Genomic DNA, 26,946 nt, shown 5'->3' on the forward strand with positions numbered 1-26,946 from the left:
TTTTTTGGGGGGGGGGTTCTAACTGGATTCTTGGATGAGAAGTTTGATGCCTGCAGGTATTCAAAGAAGATAAATCACTGTATGGGTAAAACCCACAAATTTAAACGATTTCAACTTGTATTTTAATAGATGTGCAATTGTTTCTTGAACATCTTAACCAGAATATTTTTTTATACAGCCCGTTTACTTAAGGAGGTTTTTATTGTATTTCCCTTAATCATAAGGCAAATCCTATTTTATCTCACTTTTTTGGCAATTAAAGTGTCCATTTGAACTGGGCTATCAACTTGTTTTGCTGTATCTACTTGTTTTTTATATAAAATAACACCCATAAGTTATCCAATTTTGAGAATAACTGCATATATTTTTTTAAAATGTGGTTTTTACAGTGCTGCGTGGTCAGGAATTGTTCCTCTCTGACTAACCATCCGCTCACATCCCATCCAATGCTCTTTTCAAAATGACTTCCTGGCTTCCCCAATGTCCACACCCTTTGAAAGTGGGTGGTTAGTAGTTCTGCCCCACTTCAAACCTGCCTAGTCTCCACTGCTGCCCACCAGAGCAGAGCCCCTCCTTGGCAAGTAGCACCATTTGCTGCCCTCGAATGTTACCATGAACAGCTGTCACCTGACAAAGCCTGGAAATCCCAACTATGAACAAAAAAAACCAACAAATGAATTGTTACAAATTAAATGATGTGTGTAATAATCCTGATGAACCTATGTGGGCAGAAACGCTGAATCCACCTGCAGACACTCCAAGGAGAGTAACTGATCCAGGATCTCCTCCAAAGTCTCTTGGGACCACTTGATCCAGTAAGCCCGTGTTTCCACGTGCAAGCTCATCCCCAGCATCGGAATGAAGGAAAAACACAGAGATTCAGGTGGTGTTGGGGGTTCAACCAAAGTTCAAATCCCCACTCAGTCTCAGACCAGGAACCATATTGCCTCTTCTGCTTCACAGCTGGTTCTGATGGTGGACTAGGGCTGCCCAGAGCTGAAATCCTAAGCGACTTAGCTGTCCCCTTCCTCTCCCTCCTCCTCGTTTTGCTCCTCCTCCTCCATCCTTTCATCCTCCTCTTCGTTCTCATCGCCTCGATTCTTCTCAGGGTCTTCTGCATCTCCCTTCTGGTCTTTGTCTTTTTTCTTTAGCTCTGAGGCTCCCTTTTTGCCTTTCTGCTCACGCCTGTAAGCTAGAAGGACAAGCAACTGTCAAAGCAAGCCCAGGCAGTGGCTATTACCATCGCACACCTGAGCACAGGAGAATGCGAACGAGAAGCTGAACAGAGGGCACTTGAACATTTACCTTCTAAGGATTCCTTTAAGGGGACAACAAATCTCTGGAACTCCATCTCCTCCATGGCTGAGAGGACGTCTGCAGCATTCAGCGTCTTTCTTTTCCCCTTCATTGCAAAATTGTTGGCACTAATTAAGGAGAAAGCAAAGGAAAAATTAATCACCCGTCACTAGTCAAATTCTTCCACCAGTCTTTTTCCCTTGGAAAAATTAAACTTCTAATAATTAATTCTCTTCCTTCTGCCCCTCATAAAATTAAACAGCAGCAAAATGAATGGCTACACAGTGCAACTATGTGGTTTCAAAGCTTTAATTAGTTTTTTTCCCAGGTGACTATCCATATGAAAAACATACATGCACATATATCAATGCACAGCTCTTTTGAGGGTACTGAAACAAACATCTTAATTTTCAAGACCACCATTGTTTAAATAACTTTTTATGAGGAGGCATGGCTTGCCATGGTGCAAGATAGCAGCATGACCTAATTTCTCCCATCAATTGGACCAATAGGACTTGTACTGAAGCCTTTGTTGATATACAGCAATGTTTGCGTTGTTCTACATGTTTGTGTTTGTTTGTGTTATTAAAACTGGTATGGTCATTATTCTTATAAACAACATACAGTGGTGCCTCGCAAGACGAAAAGAATCCGTTCTGTGAGTCTCTTCGTCTAGCGGTTTTTTCGTCTTGCGAAGCAAGCCCATTGACGGCTTAGCGGATTAGCGATATTAGCGGCTTTTAGCAGCTTATCGGCTTAGCGGATCAGCTGATAAGCGGCTTAGCGGCTTAGAAAAAGGAGGGAAAAAGGAAAAAAAAAACCGCAGGAACTCGCAAGACATTTTTGTCTTGCGAAGCAAGCCCATAGGGAAATTCGTTTTGCGAAGCGCCTCCAAAACGGAAAACCCTTTCGTCTAGCGGGTTTTCCGTCTTGCGAGGCGTTCATCTTGCGGGGCACCACTGTATAAATTGCAAGTCAGCATTATGAAATGTCACACAGGAAAGGTGTGTGTTGAACAATTGTGAAGGGACAGCCCAAGCTCTCTTTACTTTTTTAGACCGAGTGAACAAAAAAAAACAAATCAAAACCTACCGACATGACTGCAACCAGTTCCACTAGCCACATACCACTGTCAGTAAGTAAAAATGGTGAGAGGCTTGAGCTTATCCAGTCAGGCTCATGGGTCTCACCAGCAGCAGCACTCACTCACCATGATGTGGCGTACAACACAAACACACTGGCAGCTCGGGAGATCGCACTTCGGGCTTCTTTGGAAATATTTACTCCATCAGGAAGCTGAGGGGAAAGAGGTGTTTGTAAGCCTTGGAGCCATGTCGTGTCTGCATTCAGCAGGCACCAGTTGCCCACAGCGTTCTGTCCCACTCCCATCAAGACACGTCTGAGATTGCACTTCTGCCACTGATGAGGGTGTTTTCCCTCTCCCTCTATGTCTTGCACACCAACCACTAGCGCCTCTGTCTTCTCCAACGCTCCAGATTCCCAGCATCTTATCCACTTACTCATGGCTCCCATGGCACCCAAAGTATTTTTACAGAATTTTAACCATATAACGAAACATGACAAATACATAAAATCTAAACCAAGGCTGGCACAGGATGTTACATTCAGCAGAGAAAATGTCAAAGCAGGTTATCCGGGTAGCTGCAATAAGATAAAGGCAGGTAAGTAGAGAGGGAATGAGAGAATAGGCGAGGCAGACAGGACTTGTAAGATGGACGGAAACACAAACCTTTAACAGAAGCCATCGGAGCCACAATGAGTACCAAGAACAGGGCTCAGCCACACTTCCATTTGCTCTGAAATTTCTAATCACGGGTCCAAGAGGTTTTTCTTTTGTCCTGCCACTTTCCCCGGAAAAACCTGCCGTTTGTACTGCTGAACAAAGGCCACAGAAAACCCCATCGATGTTTGTTCCGATTCAACAGCAAACGGTGGGTTTTCCTGGGGAATGTGGCTGGAAAAACAAGAAGAGAAGCTACTTGCACTTTCAGGAAACATCTGAAGGCAGCCCTGTATCAGGAGAGTTGTAATGTTTGGGTATTTTTGGAGGGCTGGGGAAACCCAGCCAGCCAGCTGGGGTATATAGTTGTTGTTTTTGTTGTTATTATTATCATCATTATTATTATTAATTGAGTTTATATAACACCCTATACCGGTAGGTAGAATATAATAAAATTATTATTATTTTATATTATAACAATAAAAATAATGATATAACTGTTGCTCTTGCCTGCAACCCTGGGGCAAGTGGTGGAAGTGTGCCGGAGCCCTGAGAGGCTGCCTATTACTCACGGCTTCCTTCATGATGCGAGTGATGACAGCGTTGGGCAGGTTCAGGTCTTCGGGACGTTCTGCCATGGCGCCCCCGGAGCCTGGGGAAAGGGGGGGACACGCTGGCAAATGAGTTATTTAAGTTTAGGGAAGCTTATAATGTTTGGTGCATTTCTGTATTTCAATATTTTTGCTGCCAGAGTGGCAGGGGAAGCACAGCCAGATGGGCGGGGTATAATTAAATTATTATTACTATTATTATTATGCGCCCTCTCTCCCCCCACGCATAGCTGCCAACTTTTCCCTTTTCTTGCGAGGAATCCTATTCAGAATAAGGGAATTTCCCTTTTAAAAAGTATTTGAAGACGCAACAAAGCGAACTGGACTCCTTGGCTGGCTTTGAAGAAACATTCACAAACTTTTTTATTGATCCAGTTAGATAGGTAGCCGTGTTGGTCTGCCATAGTGAAAACAAAATAAAAAGATTCCTTCCAGTAGCACCTTAAAGACCAACTAAGTTAGTTCTTGGTATGAGCTTTCGTGTGCATGCACACTTCTTCAGATACCATCTGAAGCTCATACCAAGAACTAACTTAGTTGGTCTTTAAGGTGCTACTGGAAGGAATCTTTTTATTTTGTTTTTTTTTTATTATTGATGATAATCAGCTAAATAGTTTGAGGATCTATACAGTGGTACCTCTGGTTAAGCACTTAATTCGTTCCGGAGGTCCGTTCTTAACCTGAAACTGTTCTTAACCTGAAGCACCACTTTAGCTAATGGGGACTCCTGCTGCTGCAGCGCCGCCGGAGCACGATTTCTGTTCTCACCCTGAAGCAAAGTTCTTAAACCAAGGTACTATTTCTGGGTTAGCGGAGTCTGCAACCTGAAGCGTATGTAACCTGAAGCGTATGTAACCCGAGGTACCACTGTAACACGCAGAAAACAGCATTCTCAGAGAAACCAAAGACTCGAACTGAGGGAAGCCGGGGGTTGGGGTGGGTGGGTTTTGTGTGGGTGGGGGGAGTGAGGAAAAATTGGGGGGGGGGGAATAAGGATGATAGGTTTCTGGATAATACGTTTTGTTTTAATTTTGAATAAAAAAAGTTGTTTTAAAAAAGGGAAATCTTGGCAGCTCTGCCCCCACGAGAACCCCTGCGACGGCCGCCCTCGGCCTCTGGGCGGCTCTTTCCCTCGCTCCGCGTCCCTCGCGGGGCCCAAGCGGCCGAGACAGGCGCCTGTGGAACTCCCCGCGCCGGGAGGCCGGGCTGGCGGACATTCCTGAGGGGAATAATTGCCTCAACGGACCGCCCACGGCCTCCCCGCTCCCCGCCCCGGCTCGAGGGCGGCCCTTTCGGCCTTGGCAGCCTCCCGCGCGAGGGTGCCCCTGAGCCTGCGCAGAGCGCGGCGCCCCCTCACCGCTCGCCTCAGCCGCCGCCAGCAACGGCCGCTCGGAAGGCGCGCCGAGAGGGGCCGCCTCAGCACTCCCGGCGTGCAGCGCGCCTGCGCACGCGCGGAGGGAAGGAGGGCGCCTCGTCGCCGCAACGGCGCTTCCGGCTCCTCTGCGGTGGCTTTCCCCTCACGCCGCCCCGCAAGCGGCGCCCGCGAAGGAGCCGCGGAAATGGGGCGCGACCCTCGACACGCTTTGCGTCGGAAGCTCCCACATAGAAAGCCTGACGAGACCGAGAGCTAGGGCCTCCGCGGCCCTGGTCCCGCATATGGCGGCGGGACGAACGGGAGCCGGAAGTTCGGGGCCGCCAAGCGAGCGCCGCTCCGTCGGCTTTTGCTAAGAGGCCTCCGCGCCTCTCTGTCCCGCGCGGTGCACTATGGAAAGAGAGCGAGGGAGAGGGAGGGCGCTTGACGTTGCTTAGCAACCAGAGCGGCCCAGCTTAGTCCAGGTGGGGGAGAAAAAGGCGGGAGAAAAGGGCGGGAAAAGGGGGCGGGGGGAGGGGAGCCCCGGAACCTTTTCCTCACAGGGGGCGACGGAGCGCCTGAGCATGCACAGAGTGCTCCCTCCTCACACAAACACTGAGACTTTGTTCCTCTCCTCCTCCTCCTTCTTCCATTCAATTCGGGTCCTCTTTACCTCCTTCCATCTGGAGACCTGGAGCCGCTTTGCAGCATAAGGGGCGGGAAAAAAAAGGGAGAAATCAAGATTATGCGACCCCCGAGCGAGGGGCGCTTTTAATGTTTGAAGTTTTATTCTGTTTTTGAGGTTCTGTTGAAAGCCGCCCAGATAAAATAAATTATTATTTAATAATAAACAAATATTATTATTATTATTATTAATTATAATCATCATCCCTTTCTTCTCCCCAGCCCCCCCTCTGACTTTTGCCAAGGCCATTTTCAAGCCTGATTCAGGGTTTGAGGCGGGGAGATTTTGGTTTTATCTACTCCAGGCATGTCCAAAGTCCGTTTCGGGGGCCTAATCCGGCCCAACAGTCGGTTTAATCTGGCCAGTTTATATTTCCTGGGGTAAAAAATCCTAAAAAAAAACCTCAACAACTTATTGGGGTGACATCATTAAAAAAGGTCAACAACTTTGCTTGGCCTTCTTTGAAAAAAGTTTGGACACTACTTGTTTTTTGTTGTTATTGTTGTTCTGTAGTTCCAAACATGTTTTCTTTTTTATATATATAGAATATTTATTAAAATTTTCAGAAATAATACAATATAAAAGAAAAAGAAAAAATAACAAAAATATAAAAATAAAAACAATTAAAAACACATAGAATTTCCATTACTTATTTTCTTATAACTTATTTCCCAGACCTCCTCATACCTCCCTTTTTTGTATTCCAATTCAGATTGTTAGTTCAGCAAATCCTCACCATTAGTTTTTACTTATTTCTAAACCTTTTTTTTTTCATATTCTCTTAAGCATTACAGCTGGAAACTACTTAATTTCTGTCCAACATCCCAAACATGTTTTCTTTACTCATTTGTTGTTACTCATTTCCTCTTCCCTGAGGAAAAGCCTACAAACGCTGTCGGTGAAATAAATGGGAACTGGATTCATTTCTGTTCTGTCTCTGGACGCAAAGGGGGGATCACGGACACAGAGGCCACGGCATTTTGACTCTTCTTTTTCCCTTTCCCCACAGGGTCTCCCTTGCCTCCCCCCTCACAACAGCCCTGCAAGGTTGCCTTAGGCAGAGACACGGTGGGTGAGCAGCCAAAAGCTTCATTTCTGAGCGGGCAATTTGTTTTTTTTTTTTTTAATAATATTTATTCAAATTTTAAAGGTTACAAAGAGAAAAAAGAAAAAAATAGAAAAAACAGAAAAGATACAAACAATTGAAGAAAGAACAAATCAAACCTTTACATCACTTGCTTTCATTCACTTACTTCCTTGACCTCCTCACACCTCCCATTTTTGTATTCTAATTCAATTAGATATTTCAGCAAATCCTTTCCAACTTTGTTTTTATCTTAATATTTTATCTTAATATTTTATCTTAATATATTGTAATTTTGCATTCCCTTCTTTCACCAAATTATTTTTACTTAATCCTTTATATCTTTTCTGCTAAAACCACATAATTCTATTCCAACATCTTTCTAACATTCCTTAATTTTACAATATTTCTGAAGATAAACTTTAAATTTTTTCCAATCTTCTTCCACCGACTCTTCTCCTTGGTCTCGGATTCTGCCAGTCATCTCAGCCAGTTCCATATAGTCCATCACCTTCGTCTGCCATTCTTCCCGGGTGGGTAGATCTTGTGTTTTCCAATACTTTGCAATAAGAATTCTTGCTGCTGTTGTGGCGTACATAAAGAAAGTTCTATCCTCCTTTAGCACCAATTGGCCGACCATGCCCAAGAGAAAGGCCTCTGGTTTCTTCTGGAATGTATATTTAAATACCTTTTTCATTTCATTATAGATCATCTCCCAAAAGGTCTTAATCTTTGGGCACGTACACCAAAGGTGAAAGAATGTACATTCAATCTCTTTACATTTCCAACATTTGTTATCGGGCAGATGATAAATTTTTGCAAGCTTGACTGGTGTCATGTACCACTGAGCGGGCGATTTGAACCCAGAGCCCCCTGGTCTGAAAATGATTCTGGCACCATTCCCACCACATGCACACAATAAAAAATCAAATAGAAGTTGAGGAGCAGCAAGTATCAGCGTAGCCAAAGGTTTGAACTAACGGCTCCTAATACCTGTAACTAAAAGTTGGTGTTTGTGTGTGTATTTTAAAACGTGCAATAAACATTGCAGTTATAAACTAACTTTTTTTAAAAAGGGATGAAAGAAAACAGTGCAAAAAAACACAAGACAGATATGCAATGAGGATAATCAGTTACAGTGCCATACATTATTATATTTGTATATATAAATATTATTGTCCTACATGATTATCAGAAACCTACTATATTCTGTATAAACTCCTTCCAAACATCAGTATATTTAAATAAACCTTTCACATTTCTACACTAACTTCCCTGTGCGTAAGCCCTGCTGAATTCCATTGGATTTATTTATTTAATGTCTACAGACATCCAGCCGTTCTCCCAGATTGGGACTCGAGACGGCTGCCAGCGTATTTCAAAACACCACCAACAAAATACAGAGTAACAAAAACAAACCACTTAAGATGACCGGTAAAAGAATAAAGCCAGCCTTGAAATAACGATTGTCCTGATAGCGGACTTACTTCCGAGTAGATGCATATGGGATTGGCTCTTCCCCTACACACGCCACCTGTTTTATCCGGACAACAACTCTGCAAGCTAAGTTAGGCCAGCAGAGAAAGATGGAGGGAGAGCCACCAGCCCCAGGCCATCGGGAACCAGGCAGCTTCCCATCCCATCCAGGGCTGTTGTGATTGGTGTGCAAGGTCTTCCGGCCCTGGGCATCTCTTGGTCTAAAAAGCACAACAACGATTCTCTTGCACCCACTTTGTCTCTCTTAAAAAGTTGTGTCTGCCCGGTCAGGATTTCACCAGCAGCAGATGAGGGAGTCAGCCAGCATCTCTGGATTGTGTCCCATTGGACTAAAGAGAACTTTTATAGATGAATGTTCTTCCATACTTCTAAATACGATATATTTTTTGCATATACTGTATGCAGTCAAAATGGCTGCTCCAAAGTAAGAACCCAGTTTAAGGTGTCTTAAAGGAGGGGGAGGGAGTTTTTATGCATGCAGGTGTGTATTTATTCTGTAAAGCGCCGTGTGATCCTCGGATGAAGGGCGGTATATAAATTTGATTAAAAATAAAATTACTTTGCCATCTTTCCCCTTTGCAAGTAACCAGAGGAAGGTTTTGCCATTTTTTCTTCAGGAAGTAAGCAGGCTATTGGATGGAAACGAATGGCTTGAACACCTCTTGACATGCTCTGGTTGCCTTGATCTCTGCTCACCTAATCTGGACCTGGAAGGTTCTCTCCATCTTAATGAAGGGGAGGTTCTCTCTCAGGCTTAGGCAGCACTCGTATGCCTAACTAGCACATTGAATTGCATCTGGAATACTAAAGACCCAGGACTTAGCTATACAGCTGTAAATATAATGTTTTAAAAGTGTTGTAAAGTGCAGTATACAAATGTGGCACTAGATGGTAACAGTGAGCTATGCAAAATTCATCATACTTTTTCAAAACTTTTTTTTTTTTAAAAAAAAAGCATTTCCACAGCGTTTTTTATATGTGTGCAAATTCCACCCCCAGTGGGGTTCTAACCAGAAGCAGGACAGTTACTGGCCAGCAGCCTGTCCCTTCTGAAAAATTTGCTCACGGTTTCTGCTTGTTTTCAGGCTGCTCTAGAAAGCCAGGATGGCGACCATCGATGCCAGTCAGTGGGATGAAACCATTTGTGATATGATTGCCTGCCAACACCCTCCTTGCTGGGAGGCAGTCCAGAGGATCGTGAAAGGGCAGCCTCGGATCATCTTGAGAAGCCTTGACTCTCCGGAGGGAGATTCCCCCGAACCTGAAGGTAAGCCAGAGAAACTCTCACCCTGCACAATACGCTAAATTTATTGATTAAATTTATCTTTTGTGGTGTGGTGTAGTGGTTAAGAGCGGTAGTCATGTAATCTGGTGAACCGGGTTCGCATCTCCGCTCCTCCACATGCGGCTGCTGGGTGACTTTGGGCTAGACACACTTCTCTGAAGTCTCTCAGCCCCACTCACCTCACAGAGTGTTTGTTGTGAGGGAGGAAGGGAAAGGAGAATGTGAGCCGCTTTGAGATTCCTGAAGGGGAGTGATAAAGCGGGATATCAAATCTAAACTCCTCCTCTTCTTCTATATCACCCTTCATCCGGAGATCACAGGTTTACAGTATAAAAACATAAATGATGTAACGTAATAACAAATAATAACAATTTAAACAGCAACCTCCTCGCCGTTTAAAAGGCCCAAGATGATGATGATGATTAGTTATTAAATGTATATGCTTCTGGTAGCGATTGGATTCCAAACTATACTAGCCAAGTTTGACCCTATAGCTGTCGCAAGCAGTAAGCTGGAAGTGTTGCCACTCATTCCTTTCTGCCTTTCCTTCTGTAGCTGGAGGGCTCTTCTCTTTGGTTTTTCCATGTTTCAGATGAACTGCCGACACTAAAGATTGTGGACCTTCCCCTCAACTATTCTCAAAGAAATCAGATAAGATGTGCTGAAAGTTTACTTTCCATCTCGAAAACTATCTCAAGCATCAAAGGTTCTAGAAGTTATTCGAATACCACCCTGAACAATGCTTTGATGCCCCCAATTTCACGAATCAGGTTAGCACACTGAGATTTCCCATAAATATGTGCTTCTGGAATCACAGGCTTTGGGTGTCTGACGTTTAATGCATTCTTTTGCTGCTCCTGTGAATTAGATCCATTGTGGTGCCCTTGGCAAAAAATCCTCATGACAGCCACCCCCCCCCCAACAGACAGAGGAGGTATCTATAGCAGGAAAGATAACCTACCATGACACTTGCCTGCACAACCCCCATTGAAACCAACTGGAGCTGAGCAGATACGTTGCAGTGTCATTGTGGAAACCCCATACGTTTAAACTAGGCTTGCACAGTTGAGCTTACTGGTGGGTTGTGCCCTGTGTCAATTCATGTTCTTGCCCATGTGGTTTTTCCAGTTCCGAAAGGTATCCCTTCCCAGGACTGAACTCCAGGATGGAAACTCGTGCTTCCCACTTCACACCGATAAGTTTCACCTGCTTGAGGCAAGCTGAGAAAGTGAGTTCTCTGGATTGCTGGGAAGCCAGCTGTGGGTTGGGAGGTTGGAGAGAGACAGTAGGTCAGGAGGGGCAACTTACACATGGCCAGGGTCCTGCTGGCTCAGCACCAGCAGTAAGCACTTCCAGGAAGAGGCTGCTTCCCTCTCTCTCTCTCTCTCCCTCTCTCTCTCTGGCTGCTTCCACAAGTGAAATCTAAACAGTGGCTCCACAACACGCTTCACACAGCATAATAGCTGAAGCATTGCCTACCAGCCCTTTAATTGGTAATTTCCTCCTAGCTTTGGATACAGTTGGCACTTTAATCGATTCCTTTCCCTTTGTAGCCTGAGTGCTCCTACCTCCTGCTTTTTAACTTCCTATATATTTTTATTACTGTGATTGCCCACTTAACGGCATTGATTACTGCAGTTGCTCAATGGGATTTCTTTGTAAACAATTAGAGCCTTAGGATTAGAAAGGGACCTTGAATTCCATCTAGCCCAACCCCCTGCTGATGCTGGAAACTCACCACAATTGCTAGTTAAATTAATTAATTTCCTTTAACTTGCAGTTGCCCAACTTTTGGCATTACGATCGATAATAATAAGCAGCACAGCTCCACATTATTGTTATACACCTCCTGCCCAAATAATGCTTGGAAATGCATAATGGGAGAGCTCATAGCCTTCCCTAAACTCCTAAAACAGTCTATTATACAGCTTTCTTTTTCTCACACATGCTGTTTACTTACAGCATGGGTAGGCAAACTAAGGCCCGGGGGCCGGATCCGGCCCAATCACCTTCTAAATCCGGCCTGCGGACAGTCTGGGAATCAGCGTGTTTTTACATGAGTAGAATGTGTCCTTTTATTTAAAATGCATCTCTGGGTTATTTGTGGGGCATAGGAATTGGTTCATCCCCCCCCCCAAAAAAAATAAATATAGTCCAGCCCCCCACAAGGTCTGCAGAACAGTGGACCGGTCCCCTGCTAAAAATGTTTGCTGGCCCCTGACTTACAGCATTGCCTGAAACCTTGGAGAGCTCCTGACTCTGAGCTGGCTGGGCCCCAAAGGCATGACTTGGGGTAAATCAGCTTCCTGTGTTCCTAAGCAGGCAAGAGCTGTGTGTTCCTTCTTGCCAGCTACATCGCAAAGATTATTTAATGGCCAGCCGTGGCATTCCACCCATGAAATATCGCAAACATTGACAAAAGCAGCTGCAGAAACCACTTCTTGGGAAATCTTAGTTGTGTTTCTCTAGTGACCTTGTATAAGCTCTTTGGGGGCATTTGGCTAAATGGAGCATCTCATTTTCCCACATGTATATGATAGATACAGGTGACGGACTTCAGTGAGTCTGCTGTGCACGGGCTGTGCACACACCTGCCTCCCTGTGGAAGCTTGGTGGTCACATGGGTCCCAGACAGGCGCCACAGGCTTCTGCGACCTGAGAAGCCGGCCACAAGAGGGTAGGTAGCAGGATGCGGGTCCACATTGTCCCATGTGCATCTTAAGGGTTTCCCCTTGTGCTGGAGGCCGCTGGAGGCTTCAGTGGCATGAACTTCCCTGATGGCCTGTAGACCAGTCACAGTGAAGGTGACTCCCTGGGCAGTTCCTAAATACGGAGCCTGAGGACCTTACCCTGTAACACCTGTAGGAAATGATCCTGCTCACTTATTCATTTCTTACATCTTTATTCTCCTTTTCAGCCAGTCTAGTCATGCCCCCCAAAAGGAGCTCAAACTAACTAAAATCCAAAATTAAAACTGAATGCCACGTACTCTGTGGGGAGTGGGAAGTCTCAGCTGGGTATAATAATAATAATAACAAGACATTATGGCAGGCGGTGCTTGACCGAGGGTTTCAGTGGCTGGCTGAGAGGGGAGTTCTCTGCTGGAGAGTCCTCCTTCCCTTCCCTGCCTGCCTGCCTGCCTTCCTCTCTCCTTCTGATAGCCTCAGCAATGGTAGCTGAAGGGCTGGGTGTAGGAAGTTGCCTTACTAGAGATGAGAGTTTGCAAGAAGTTAACTGTGGGGCTTCTCTTTTATTAGAGTGCGGGTGAAAGACCTTGCTTCGGAAAGCACCCTCATGGTTGTGGAGAAGAAGGAGATGGTAAGTTGAGCTTTTTGCACTGTCTAGATCTTGCTCTTGCTTTCTAGGTCAGAAGCTGCTGCCTCTTTCCTTTTCTTGGTGTGCTGGCCTGGCTCCTGTGCCTTTAATGGCAGCCTGAAATGCTGAAATGTAACATGTGAAGCTTTTTCTGGCATTGGGAGAAAGTGCTGAGGGAGCACTCTGCCTGCTACGTTTTTCTTGGCTGCTGATAAAGGCAGGGGAAGGTCTGGGTGTCCCATTTCCAAGCTGTTCCAAGTCTACAGCCAGGGGAGAGATTCCATCAGGCTGAATTCTGTGGCAGCAGGTACTCAGTGATGTTGGGTTGGGAGCAAAGGGGAGTACACAAGAGCCTGCCTGTTCCAGGGTGTTTGTGTGAGTACCAGGTGCCAGTGAATGGACCTGCCTTTTTGGAGAGGGTGGGAAGGGCAGGGGTGGTAGGAGCAGTGGGAGAGTGTTTGTGGCTTTCCTCCCCTCCTGCCCACTGGAATTACTTTATTTCACAGAAAAGAAAAAAATCAAATAAAGTTCCTACAGGTGGTCAACCCTACCTCCTTCATCTAAGGAAGAAGCCAAAGGAACCTGCCAATATGCCGAGGTCAGCTCCTAAACCACCATTTCCCTAACAAGGACTCATGCCTCTTAAAGAGCCAGGCCTGTATCTTGGTCCGCTGGCTTTGGTATCCTGACCCCTAAGAGCAAAGAGAACCCTCAAGAAACCCATGCACCACCAGCATCGTCCTCCAGGGCTTGGCCAAGTTACTCCAAATTCTGCTTGAGAGGCAGAAACTGCAACAGCTGGGTGGGCAGAGTATGGTCCCCATTCTGTACTCATCGTGTGCTGTTGTTTTTGCCCTAAAGTATCCTTGCAGGTAAAGAAAAGGATCCCAAGGGAAGCCTCCTTGTGAGTAAAGAAAGGGATCCCAAGGGAAGCCTTGTGAGTAAAGAAAGGGATTCCAAGGGAAGCCTCCTGGGGGAGAAGAACTTCTCTCCCTGTCACTCACAGCTGGCTCCCGTTGCGCCCCCACTGCCTCGCTGCAGGAGCCTCCTGCATCTAGAGAACAGGAGGGGGGAAGTGGCAGCCAGGAAGGAGGAGGAGCTGGAGTCCCTCTTCACTGTGCAGAAGGCACCCAGCGCAAAGGTAAGCAGTAACTGGGAGGGAGTTGGGTCCAGATGTCTTCATTATAGGGAGTCAGCTAAGGTGTGCCTTTGGCCTGATGGTCTCATGTTCAAAACTCCTACAGTGGTACCTCGGGTTACAGACGCTTCAGGTTACAGACTCTGCTAACCCAGAAATAGTACCTCGGGTTAAGAACTTTACTTCAGGATGAGAATAGAAATCACGCAGCGGCAGCGGGAGGCCCCATTAGCTAAAGTGGTACCTTAGGTTAAGAACAATTTCAGGTTAAGAATGGACCTCCAGAATGAATTAAGTTCTTAACCTGAGGTACTACTGTATTGTGTTCAAGCACTGTTGCTTTTCACATTACGGCATCCTTGACACACGGATAAGGTGGGGCAGGGGAGGCACTGCCTTGCCCTGAAGACCTGTGGGGCTGCAGATCTTCTGCCAGGGAGAGGACCCCTGCCTCCCCAGTGCAGTGCCTCAGTGGCCTTGGGACCATCTGCCTGCTGGACCTGCCAAGACCCCTTGTGGGATTCTTTGGCTGGAGTCCTGGGGACGTGGCCTTTCATAAGAAGCTGTGACAAAGGTGTGCAGGCTTCCTTCCCTGTGTTCGCTAGAGCAACTGCCTGTTGCTTCTTCAGCTGATGCCATAATCCAGGCAGTGCTTCTGGGGCAGTGTGGTGCTCAGCAGGGATGCAGGTTTTACTATGTGCATCAGTGATTCCACAGTGTTTTTGTGGAAAGGGAGAAAATGCCTTCAGTTTCCACATGCAGCAACTTTTTAAACATTTTGTTGCTGTTACAGAGTCATACAGAATAGGAGAATCCACGAGCACAATCCACAAGTCTTTGATAGATAAAGATTATAAGCCTATGATGGCTCCTCAGTTCACCCTGCCTCTAGTACCCAGCCTGACTTTTGTGGGTTCTTTGCATGAGGAGCACTTTTAGTCAAGCAATGTGCTTTTTTGTGTGTGTGTGGATTTTTTTTTATTATATGTGCTTTTGTGGTTGTAAGCCCCTTTGAGACACCTTAGTAGAATGTGACGAGTAAATGTGATAATCATAATAGAAACAACAATAGCACACCTTGGTGTGTCTGTGATGTGTTATTAAGAAATTGTACGTATTTATTGGCCCATCAAGCAATCCTACACCTGTTTGGTCAGAAGTGGGAGGGAACAGAGTCCGCTGGGGCCAGGAGTGAGTACAGCTGTAGTCTCCTAAAAGCTGCATCAGACAAAACCAAATCCGCCAGGGAAGAGATCCTTGTGTCGAATGAAAAGGTTCATAGAATCCACCCTTGGGCTGACCCAATAAAAACACACCTATTTTGCAATTGTGGACTAGGGGCAGGAGGGTTGCAGAAGAGGAAACTGGATGATACTTCTACATCTCCAGTTCATTTCCTTTGCACCAGACCTTTGTAAGGTGGAGAAGGCACAAATACCTATCTATCTATTCCAAATTGGAGTTTTGTTTTGAAGTCGTACCAGGTAAGGATGTTAGTTCAGTTTCTCCTCCATCCTGTTTCTGACATGTGGTTTTGAAACATGATGTGGTGGCGGCTCAGAACCAGGTTCCATCTCACATGTTTGCATTTGACTCAGGGGTGGTTTTTGTTGCATTTGGCTAGCAAGAAACTCATTCAGAGGAATAATTGGCTCTAAACTGCATTCTCTTCTCTTCTCCCTTCCCCTCCATTCTTTAGATTCCCATGAAAGAAAATCTCCTGAGACGGACCCCAAGCCAACTAAAGTTTGCCTTAAGAGGTTTGGATAGCATACTTCTAGCTGTAGGTACTGCCTAAATCTAGTTGTGGGGGCAGGCATCCAAGAGATTTTCTAGGAAAGACTGAGCTGTGTGTTCCGGTTTTGCTCTAGACTCTGTGGCTTTCAGGCGTCCGATGCCAATGCTGGTAGAGCAGCAGGAAGTTGTGGATCCCCCTTGCAGTGGAGGAGGAGGAGGCGGCCTCCCAGACAAGGCCCCGCTCCACCAGGAAGGCATAAGTGCTGTCAGAGCAAGGCAGATCTCTCAGGTGGGTTAAGAAACTCCATTTCCTACGCAGGCACCAGCTGGGTATGTGGAATTTGAACAGTGGTAATCAAGAAGATAGGTTTTTTGAGAAAGCAACATGGTAGAACAACATGGTAGAAGATAGGTTTTTTGAGAAAGCAACACGGTAGAACAACTTGCTAGAGACTAGAGAGGTGGGCTTGTTTTGTCAATTATTAAAATGTAAGATATAGAAATGCAGGACAAGCAAAGAAAATATTTTGTACAGTGGTGCCTCGCAAGACGAAATTAATCCGTTCCGTGAGGCTCTTCGTATAGCGGTTTTTTCATCTTGCAAAGCAAGCCCATTGACAGCTTAGCGGATTAGCGCTATTAGCGGTTTAGCGGCTTTTAGCGGATCAGCTGATAAGCGGCTTATCAGCGGATCAGCTGATAAGCGGCTTAGCGGCTTAGGAAAAGGGGGGAAAGGGGGGGAAAAACCCGCAGGAACTCGCAAGACATTTTGTCTTGCGAAGCAAGACCATAGGGAAATTCGTTTTGCGAAGCGCCTCCAAAACGGAAAACCCTTTCGTCTAGTGGGTTTTTCGTCTTGCGAGGCGTTCGTCTTGCGGGGCACCACTGTAATGTGTAATAATGAATAAAAGAGTGAATTCCCCTCCTCAATCCATTGCATGTCTTTTCAGGGTGGATTTGAGTCTTCCATGGCCCAAATTGGGCAAAAGGTGTGAAACATGTATCCCCAAACTGGATATTAGATTTTTTTTTTGGGGGGGGGGACTGTTCTCTTCTGCATAATTAAGGCTTCCATCACTCTGTCCCCCACCGGGCCATAACAATTTTTTAAAGGGTACCTTATTTATTCACCCCATCTGATAACAACCATCCCATTTTTGAACTTCTATAGACCAAGTTGTTGTTGTTTAGTCGTATATTCGTGTCCAACTCTTTGTGACTCTTCCATAGACCATAGATTCTGCCTTTGGGAAAGTTCTCGGAGGACACCATGGTGGTATTTTAAAGATGTTGTCCTTAGCCATGAGGGCTCGAAATGCAGACATTTCAGACGCTTTAGGTTTAGTGTGTGTTTTGGTTCTCCAGTCAAATCTCTGGGGTCCTAAAGGGTGGGGTAGAGCGATCCATCATTGCCACTTATTCTCCTTCTCAGCCTGCAGAAAACAGCAGAACACAGGTGCCGCCACCTCCACCAGCAACGGCTGCCACTGCTGCTGATGGGCAAAAGCCCTCGGTCAAGTTTGAGTCGCACAAGAGCAGCACGGGCGCTTTGTGCATGGAGGGTGAGTGCTGCCAGCACCTTCTGCCTTGTGGCAGCTCTTGCCATGCGCTGTGCTGTGGAACGGAAAGGTGGGCAGTTGGGTGCAGGCTCACCAGCTAAAGAGGGGCAGCCCCACCCCAAAATGTAAATGTGCAGGCCAGGCCCTCTCAAAGTTCTGCAGTGTCTTAACAACAGGCTAAATGAAGACCAGGCCCCAGGAGGAGGAGAAGGAGCCCTCTCTCTCACACACACAGACACACAGAGAGTCAATTCTAAAGTCGGAGGCAGAGGGCAGGGAGAGTGAACGGGAAGCAGGAGGAGGAGAAGGAGCCCTCTCTCACACACACACAGACACACAGAGTGTCAATTCTAAAGTCGGAGGCAGAGGGCAGGGAGAGTGAACGGGAAGCAGGAGGAGGAGAAGGAGCCCTCTCTCTCACACACACAGACACACAGAGTGTCAATTCTAAAGTCGGAGGCAGAGGGCAGGGAGAGTGAACGGGAAGCAGGAGGAGGAGAAGGAGCCTCTCTCACACACAGACACACAGAGTGTCAATTCTAAAGTCGGAGGCAGAGGGCAGGGAGGGAGAGGGCAGGGAGAGTGAACGGGAAGCAGGAGGAGGAGAAGGAGCCCTCTCTCTCTCTCACACACACACACACAGACACACAGAGTGTCAATTCTAAAGTCGGAGGCAGAGGGCAGGGAGAGTGAACGGGAAGCAGGAGGAGGAGAAGGAGCCCTCTCTCACACACACAGACACACAGAGTGTCAATTCTAAAGTCGGAGGGAGAGCGCAGGGGCGCAGGGAGAGCGAAGGGGAAGCAGGAGGAGGAGAAGGAGCCCTCTCTCTCACACACAGACACACAGAGTGTCAATTCTAAAGTCGGAGGGGCGCAGGAAGAGTGAACAGGAAGCAGGAGGAGGAGAACGATAGCTCGAGCACACACACACACAGCCCCTACAGTGGCTAATCCAAAATCGGACAGCAAAAAACTGCAGGCAGGGACAGAGAGCATGGGGTTGTTTTAAAGCAGCCAACCCCACTCTGCTTCTCTCCCTCCTCCCGGCTAGGCTGGCTGAAAAGCTTTGCTGCTACTTAGCAGCTCAGTGGGGAGGAGAGAGGAACATAGAGGACGGGGTTGTTTTAAAGCAGCCAAGCCCGCTCTGCTTCTCTCCCTCCTCCCCAGCTCGGCTCGCTGACAGGAGCCGCTTACACCCGCTTTGCTGTTTCAAAGCGAGCCACGGACTGCTCACAACTGCAGCAGATTCCCCCGCCATCTGTAGGCATTCGCTCCATAACACGCACAGACATTTCCCCTTACTTTCTAGGAGGAAAAATCTGCGTGTTATGGAGCGAAATTTACGGTAAGCCTCTTTTCCAGCCTGTTGCCCACAACAAGCTCTTTCCCAGGGGACTTTGCAGAAGGAAGCACAAGTGTCCACGTAGAGGAAGGTCAGGTCCTATGAGGCACAGGAGCACTTTCCTCACTCAGCCCAGGGATCTGCTGGGCCTCCTCAGTCTCTGCCCTGTGGTGCTGCCTTTGGTTGTGCTGTTTTCCTTAAGGACCTTGAGTACAGAAGTAGAAATGGAAGCGGGGGAGCAAAGAGGAAGTGCTGTGGCAGAGGAGGCTAAAGACATAGGTTTGGGTCCAGTGCTATTGCTGCTTAGAGTAGACCTATTAAAATTAATGGGCCTGACCAACTGAGGTCTGTTAATTTAAATGGGTCTGCTTCAAGTAGGATTTAGCTGGATACATCCAACAACAGCAACAAATTTCTTCGAATGCATCAGTAGCAGGACACCCATCTCAGCAAGCAGTTGGACCATTGGATGGTCAGGGAGTCCGAGGTGTTCCAAAATAAGGAAGTTGCAGTGAAGCCCAGTAGATCCTTGGTTTGTTCCTCAAGTGGACTGACCAGCCCCATGGTCAAAGGGAGACTCTCCTCCTCCCATGCACCTGCCCTCCTGCCCTCCTCATGTTGGAAAAACCCCAGGGGGCCAAGTTTTGATCACATGACCAGGAAGCCAGCGTTATGTGCATCCCTGTCCTTGTGCCTTACTCTCTTTCTGTTTTCCTCTTCTTCCACAGCTGATGGAGAGTTCTGGCTCAAGAGAGTGGCTCAGAAACAAGAGAAGACCCTCTTGCAGTTCCAGTCCATAAATCCTCCTCCTCCTCCTCCCTCCCCACTCATGTCTGAGACCAGCGATTAACCTCTAGGCCTGGCTTGAAGTGAAAAGGCAGCGGGGGGGGGGCATGGTGTAGGCAGCAGCCTACCGTAGAAATGGGTTTTTATTCTCCTTTATGGGGATCCCTAGTTGCTCTTCTTGGACTTGGAATCATTAAAATCCCAGCTCTTCCACTTTCCTGCCTGTGTGGCCTTGTCTCCAGAGGGAAAGTCCATGAGAATAGCTTCTTATAACAGCGCAAAGGTAGGAAGCGTGGTCACACCTTAGGATCTTCCACTTCATCAGGTGCATGAAGTAGCCTGAGAAGAACACTGGAGAATAAACCAAACTTGAAAACTGAGAATGAAATGTGTTTGGTAGACTAAACTCACAGCAAAGGGGCGGGCGGGGGGGGGGGGTATCTGCTTTTGTCGAGGGAGAAGTCACACTCCGGCAGTAATTATTATTAAACCCTCAGAAACACAGTTGCATGTGTTATTCTGCTCCAGTTCTGCAGAGCGTGCACTGCTCTCCCACCTTTGTCTTCTCAGAGTTGCTTGGTCTGAGTTTTGCAAGTGAGTCCACCAAAATTGCTAGCTCATGGAAAATGTTAGTAGCCCAGTCTGCCCCATCCTACCTGTTTGAATTGCTTGTGGTGCATGGGTGGCCTGAAAGGAATAAAAAGGGAAATGACCAACTCTTACTAGCTTATTTCAAAAATGTCTTTGCCTGGAAGACCCCTTTTTCTCCACCGATGACCAGAGGACACAGTGGCTGTTGAAAAGCCTGGTTTAGTGTAGATGCAACCTACCGTATTTTTTGCACCATAACACTCACTTTTTTCCTCCTAGAAAGTAAGGGGAAATGTCTGTGCGTGTTATGGAGCGAATGCCTGCGGGTGGCGGGGGGGATCTGCTGCAGTCGTGAGCAGAGGATCCATGGTTCCCCTTCCTTCCCTCCTCTGTGGTTACAAAGCATGGATCCACATGGATCCTCAGGATTTTTGCATTGGGCTACTCCAAACTCACTGTCAGATCACATGCTTGTGGCCACAGCATGAACCACAAAAATATATCCACTATTTCGTTTAGAATATTTTTTTTCTGGTTTTCCTCCTCTAAAAACTATGTGCGTGTTATGGTCTGGTGCGTGTTACAGAGTGAAAAATACGGTATACTCTAACCCGGTTGTAGTGCAGAAATGTAGTTTTTCCTCAATCCAGAGTCATTCACGCTCGTCCTCAACATACCACTTTCGATCTAGATTGATCCTAGCATGATCCGATCCTGCCATCCGCAAGGGTGAGTGTGGCTGTTTGATACGCATTTGGAAATGCTCCCCCTAATTAGGTTATGCACGCCTTTCCCTCTTTGCACGTGTCCCAGGAAGGAAGAGGGGGTGGCAGTCCTGCTATATGGCCACCCACCATTTCACTGAGCCAGTAGGACTGCCTACATCGGTTTGCAAGTGGACACACTGCGGAGTAACACAAAATCAATCTGCAGTGAGCTTTTATTTTTGGATTGGAACCAGTTTCTCAAGAAGTGCTTTTCAGGGGCAGGGCAAAAAGTATGTGATTGATCTATATTGTGGGTGGGCTGCATAGAAAAAGCACGCACTCGGTTTCCATTGATTGTAGGATAAAATTCTTGCATAAGGCAATGAATTAACACAAAGCAGGTGAAGCCAGGTTTTGTTTCTCCCTGCTGCTCTGAGAAGCAGGAAATTCAGGGAGACGACTAGGAACATCTTGAGGTTTTAGAAATAATGACCCTCTTCTCTCATGGCTTAGGATGGAGGTGCAGGCTCCCTGGGAGGAGATGACAGCCACTTTGCTCTTCCCTGGTTTGTTCTTGGGTGCAGCTTGTGACTGAGGAGGAGAGAGCAGAACCACCAACCTGAGCTTGGATGACAACCTGAGCTAAGCCATGGTTTACTGAGGAGCCACAAAGTGGGTGGGAGCTCCTGGAAGGGGCCGGCAGGACGGTCGCATAGTTTGGCTTACCATGTCACAATGTGAACCAGTGCATTTTAAAAACAACCATTGTGTACAAATGGACAGGGAGGCCTTTCTTGGCTCCAGCCATGCCCTGCCCATCCAAACAACTGTTTCTGTTGACATTTGCACTGCATGCTATATTCCAAGCATAGTCCCATGACAGAATTGTGCAAGAATATTGAGCTGCTGACGGTTCTATTTTCAGTGCTTTCCCAGGCATCCTTTGGAATTTGCCTTTTTCATCACAGACACTGGAGCTCAAGTTCTCCTTCTGGTGTGTGTGTGTGTCTGTCACCTCCAGTTCAGATCCTTATACAGTGGTACCTCAGGTTAAGTACTTAATTCGTTCCGGAGGTCCATTCTTAACCTGAAACTGTTCTTAACCTGAAGCACCACTTTAGCTAATGGGGCCTCCTGCTGCCGCTGCGCCGCTGGAGCACAATTTCTGTTCTCATCCTGAAGCAAAGTTCTTAACCTGAAGCACTTTCTGGGTTAGTGGAGTCTGTAACCTGAAGCGTATGTAACCTGAAGCGTATGTAACCAGAGGTACCACTGTATATATGAAGTTTCCCCAAATGGGCATCACTACATGGAATGGAATCAAATGGTATTTGCCCCTTTTCATTTCCTGCTCACCCAGTTTGGAGAGGCTCTCCTGGAGCTCTTTGTGACCCCTTTCGGCTTTTTTAACCACCCTGAACAATCTGCCAACTCAACCCCCTCACCCTGCCCCCCAAACTCCAGATCATTTGGGAAGAAGTTGAAAGACCCTTGCTGGAGGAAAGAGCTTCAGATCCTGCCCCCTGGCTCCCATCCAAGCACCTATTTTGGCCTTGGCAGAAAGGTTTTCAGAAGAGGCCAAACCTTTGCTCCATGCTGGGGATTCTTTTGGCAGCCCTGCTAAAGCGAAGCCGCTGTGGGCAGAGGCCACTCTTGTCTCCCTCCCTCCAAGTTGCTGCTTCTAATCCCCCCCCCCGCCCCCCGCTTTGTTCTCTTGGCATCAGACAGGACTGTCCGTTGCAAATGAGACTTAAGTTGGTTCCTCATTCTTGATTTGTGGCCTCTCTAACTCCTTGTTCAATTCATTGATCCAAGTAGCTTTGGACAAATAACGTTTGACAGTCCGGCCCAAAAACCAAACACCAAAATACCCCATACGCCTCCAGTTCTGGCAACCCTGGGAAGATTCCCATGCATAACCATTTTTGACAGTTGCCATTTTTTATGTGCCTGGGTAAAAAAGGTACCTAGTTGTGCTATGATGGAGTTAACGTCCCTGACCAGAGGTCCTGGCAAATGATTTATGCTATTCTTGGACTGAAGGAGGAGGAGGCAGGTTACCCAGGTAGAAGGCAGGTTATCAAAAACTGCCTGCTAACTGGCCCTTTTCTGTTGCTTCCCAGGCTCTGAGGGGCAAAGTCCTCACTGCTTGCTGGGGGTTCTCTTGGCAACGCTACCCTTCTGAGGAAAAGAGCCTTTTCCCAGGACTCCTCCCCCTCAAAGTTGTTAATTCTCCTTGTCTTCTCCCTCCCTCCCTCCCTCCCTCCCTCCCTCCCTCCCTCCCTCCCACTGGCTTCCATCCATGCTAGTCAGACAGTCCCAGTGCAAAAAGGCTTCCCTGCAGCTTCATCCCTTCGTTCCTTGGAGAGCAGGCGGGGTCTTCTACGAGACACTCACTTGCCTCGTCTGAAGGTAGGTTCCAGGTGGCTCCTCCGTAAGTGCCCCTTTGCTTGGCGACAGTTGTTTGGGGAGGCTGGTGTGATCTGCTTGAACTCAGGGTCCTCAGGCTTGGCTGCTAGTTTGTTTTTAACTATAACCCTACTTTCTGCAAGGAGATCGCTGTGCAAATCCAAGGTCTGGCGTTTGCAACAAGGCAGCAGCACAGGGGGCTGGGGAAGTGGGATTCTGATCCGATGACCCAGAGTTTCCCTTGATACTAGTATGAAAACCCTTCTCTTCCAGGCACTCATGAGGTGAGTTGCTGTTGACCTTGGTTTCCCATCTGTGAAATGGAGTGAATAGTAGGACTATGGCCTAGTAAGGCTTTGCGCGCTGTCCAGCATTTTAAAGCAGGAGTTGCCAGACTATGGTCCATGGACCCCACCAGTGGTGTGTAAGCTTCATCCAGGGGGTCTGCAGCAGGTCTGTAAAAATGTGGTTTTTGCTTCTAGCACTGGCTGGCACGTGACAATTGCAATTTTGACAATATGCATGCAATTGACAATATTTCATGCACGTGACAATATGCAGCTGTCCCTCACAGGGATTGAACCTGCAACCTTGCCATCATCAGCAACATGCTCTAACCAAGTTTGTAAAATTATGCATAGTATGGAACTTGCTGCTGCAGGAAAGAGTAATTGCCACCAACTTGGAGGGCTTTAAAAGAGGATTAGCCAAATCCCTGGAGGAGAAGAGGGCTATTGGCGGCTGCTAGCCAGGATGGCTCTGCTCTGCTTCCACAACTGGAGGCAGCCATGCTTCTGGCTACCAGTTGCTGGAAGCCACAGGAAAGGAGAGTGATCTTGTGCTTGAATCCTGTTTGTGGGCTTCCAGCAGTCATCTGGTTGGCCCCTGTGAGAATAAGATACTGAACTAGATGGGCTTTGGTCCTGCTCTAGCAGGCTCTGCCTAATTTCCTATTCTTGATGCTCATTGCTGCACATCACTCTGATGCCAATCGTGGTTGCAGGAGCAAGCGAAGCTCTTGTTTTTCTGGGCAGTTGGCAACTCCAAAGAATGCAGTAAAAAGGCAGCGTCAGGAAGCTGTGCCTAAAAGATGGAGGGAGTTTCTAGGAGACACACAGTGGCATGTCGGCCAGGCCAAAAGGAAAGCAAGAGATGCTGCGGGCGGGTTGGTGGAGCAGAGCAGGCGGGAGAATTTAAGGGACGCAGAGCGGGTTATCCAAGGGGCTGTCTAGAAACCACTCCAAGTGCCCTTGTCTGGCTGAAGGGTGTGTGTGTGTGTGTGTGTGTGTAGAAAAATGAGTCTCTGGAGGCCGAGAGAGGAAAGGGAAGCTCCCAGGTGAGAGGAGAGCTTTGTATTTCTTCTCTCTTTTTGTTGGATATTTTTTTCATTTTTATTTAGATTTTATTGTATTCTATGCTGAAAAGTCCCATTGAAAATAAATGTATACACCCCCCCCCCACACACACACATGAAGACTATGAGCTAAGAGATGATAAGGAGCTACCACTCAGTAGGTCATCCGATGTGTCCATTGATCCCAGGGTGGTCTAACTGATAGCTATTCTCTGGGATTCCAGGAGGTTCTTCCCTTAAGTCTGTACCTCTTTGTCCTGTTTTCAGTTTGGTCCTGTGGTGGGTGTTCCCACTTGTGGTTTTTGCCTCGGGTTTTCCTTGGGGAAAGAGCCCTGAAGCCCCATGTTTCCCTATTCATTCTTCCTCTAATCAAATGTCTCCACCTTCAGCTCTGCCCAGCCATGGCAGAAAACCAGATAATTGGGCAATCCTTTGACCTATACAAAAGGAGCCGTGACCCTCCCAATGTGTATCATTCAATACTTATTGCAATAAAACGAAATGAGCAGGAACGCAATGTTTTACCTGTATGTTGTTTGATTTTTATATGAACACTAAACAGGGGAAAGTAAAATAAAAGATTTAAGCATGCCAAGAAAACCCTAAGTGTGCTGTTCAGAGCTGGAGGTGGGGGCGAAGTGGGGAAAAGACCCTGCAGGGTAAGGCAGAGAAAGAAGGGAAGGAGGTGGGAGTGGATCACGCACAACACAGCTCCCGGGAAAGCATGCAGAGTCCCGTTCAGGAATTATTTTAGGACATGTTCAGAACAGGAAAAAAAATTTCTTTGAGTTTTCCATGGATTGACTTTGCTCTGTTTCAGCAGTCAGCTGCATGTTTTCCTGGGGAAAGGAGCAGGACAAAAACATAAATAAATAACCCCAATCAGACTCATCATACTAGATTGGTACAAAATACTAGTAATCATGGGACACACGCCAGTGTGGATGGGCCCAGAGCCCTGCTTCGTAGCCCACCCGATCTCTCTCCTTCCCACCCACCTTTCTTTGTATCCTCCCTTTCTGTGGCTTTCAGCAATCCACAAAAGCAATAAAATTCACCAAATCATAATAAACCACAAGGATGAAAATAGCCATTGGCAAATAAAAGCAACAGCTGAAAAAGGATCTCCGAGTCCCTGCGAGCCCTTGGAGGGACCCACAAGGTGAGGGTGGGTGTCCACGGAGGAGACCCATAGAATGTGGCCACCTGCAAGAGTTTTGCCCTCAGGTCCCCACCGCAGTCTGACACAGAGTGGTTGAGAACACTGTCCGGAAAGACTGCAATAATAGTTCCTCCTCCTGCCTATTCAGATAGTGGCCAAAGGCACCAGCAGCTGTCAGTTTCTACCTAGCAAGCGTCTCCCCAGAGCTCTGCTTTCCTTGCAGGTATGGAGCTCGACACCTGTGCGGAGGAAGGCCAGGGGCCTGCACATCTTCCAGAAAGCAGCAGCAGCAGCATTTCCAGAGCTCAAACTTCACCGGGGAAGGCGCTGGAGAGGCTCCAGAAGAACCGGAGGAGGAAGATCAGCCACTCCTGCGTTAGAGGCAAGGGTAGGTCCTGGTAGGTGGAAGTGGGCTGGGGGCTGGCCTGGAAGCACATTCCAAAAGGGGAGCTGGGGCAAGTGGAGTCCAGGTGAGCAGAGCCCTGGCAGCACTTTGCAGAGCCCAAAGTAAAATACAGTGGTACCTCAGGTTACATACGCTTCAGGTTACAGACTCCGCTAACCCAGAAATAGTGCTTCAGGTTAAGAACTTTGCTTCAGGATGAGAACAGAAATCGTGCTCCGGCGGCGCTGCAGCAGCAGGAGGCCCCATTAGCTAAAGTGATGCTTCAGGTTAAGAACAGTTACAGGTTAAAAACGGACCTCCGGAACGAATTAAGTACTTAACCCAAGGTACCACTGTACCCTGCTCCATTTCAAGTGTTGCGTTTCTAAGGGTGTACACTCAGCATCTTGTAAGGCAGAAAGCTTGCTTCTTAAAAGTATTCTTACAAAGACCCTTCTTTCTTCCCTCCCTTCCTCTTTCGAGGCTGAAGAGCTACTGCCAGGCAGAGAGCAGGCAATGTGCTGGAGTAGATGGAAGGCATAAAAGGGTCCATGGAAAAGGACCAAGTGAGCAGGGGCTGCAGGAGACCCTGCAGGAGACAAACACTAGGTTTGATGATGGACATGTTGGCTGCCCCCACCCCCTGCCCACTACCCTGCCCCATAGAAGTTTCTGTAAAGCCAGCGTTAGCAGTGCGTGAAATCAAGCTGTGACTGTTTGTGTTCTTTCCGGCATCAGGGAGTTAGAAAACAGGCATTGGAGAATACTCGTATGCTCAGAGATGAGTAAATAATCGCTATAATTCTAAAAAAATGTTAATGTACGTGCATGCACACACCCACACTACTTAAATGTGGTGCACACCCACAGACACACGCTGGCAGTGCAATTTTGTACTTTGCCTTCAAG

At 47.2% G+C, this 26,946-nt stretch overlaps 3 protein-coding genes across 7 annotated transcripts in view; 2 read left to right on the top strand and 1 right to left on the bottom strand.

The window, feature by feature from the left end:
* Window positions 1-99: 99 nt before the first annotated feature.
* POLE3 (DNA polymerase epsilon 3, accessory subunit) lies at window positions 100-5,125 on the bottom strand. Its single transcript, XM_079963458.1, has 5 exons — window positions 5,006-5,125; window positions 3,610-3,689; window positions 2,507-2,592; window positions 1,306-1,424; window positions 100-1,192 (listed from the first exon to the last, which is right to left on the bottom strand). Exons 2-5 carry the CDS (start codon window positions 3,673-3,675, stop codon window positions 1,014-1,016), a joined length of 450 nt encoding a protein of 149 aa, XP_079819584.1. The 5' UTR covers window positions 3,676-3,689; window positions 5,006-5,125; the 3' UTR covers window positions 100-1,013.
* A 2,493-nt stretch (window positions 5,126-7,618) lies between these two features.
* LOC307201330 (uncharacterized protein C9orf43 homolog) lies at window positions 7,619-19,642 on the top strand. Of its 4 annotated transcripts, XM_079950427.1 has the most exons (13): window positions 7,619-7,737; window positions 8,097-8,429; window positions 9,351-9,532; window positions 10,143-10,320; window positions 10,679-10,778; window positions 12,091-12,227; window positions 12,808-12,868; window positions 13,372-13,463; window positions 13,727-14,006; window positions 15,703-15,763; window positions 15,875-16,029; window positions 17,173-17,302; window positions 19,372-19,642. In XM_079950427.1, exons 3-13 carry the CDS (start codon window positions 9,370-9,372, stop codon window positions 19,491-19,493), a joined length of 1,479 nt encoding a protein of 492 aa, XP_079806553.1. In that variant the 5' UTR covers window positions 7,619-7,737; window positions 8,097-8,429; window positions 9,351-9,369; the 3' UTR covers window positions 19,494-19,642. The 4 variants fall into 4 exon arrangements, with proteins under 4 accessions (XP_079806553.1, XP_079806552.1, XP_079806554.1 ...); XM_079950426.1 differs by lacking the exon at window positions 8,097-8,429; XM_079950428.1 differs by lacking the exons at window positions 7,619-7,737; window positions 8,097-8,429 and adding an exon at window positions 8,440-8,689.
* The window catches only part of RGS3 (regulator of G protein signaling 3), a 75,374-nt gene continuing 67,965 nt past the window's right edge, over window positions 19,538-26,946 (top strand). For both annotated transcript variants that reach the window (XM_079986042.1, XM_079986041.1), the window contains exons 1-3: window positions 19,538-19,712; window positions 23,037-23,139; window positions 25,876-26,040. In XM_079986042.1, the coding sequence (XP_079842168.1) occupies window positions 19,683-19,712; window positions 23,037-23,139; window positions 25,876-26,040 (298 nt within the window). In that variant the 5' untranslated portion in view covers window positions 19,538-19,682. The remainder of the gene's footprint in view (window positions 19,713-23,036; window positions 23,140-25,875; window positions 26,041-26,946) is intronic.

Source organism: Podarcis cretensis (genome assembly GCF_951804945.1).
Source record: "Podarcis cretensis genome assembly, chromosome: 1".
NCBI lineage: Eukaryota > Metazoa > Chordata > Lepidosauria > Squamata > Lacertidae > Podarcis > Podarcis cretensis.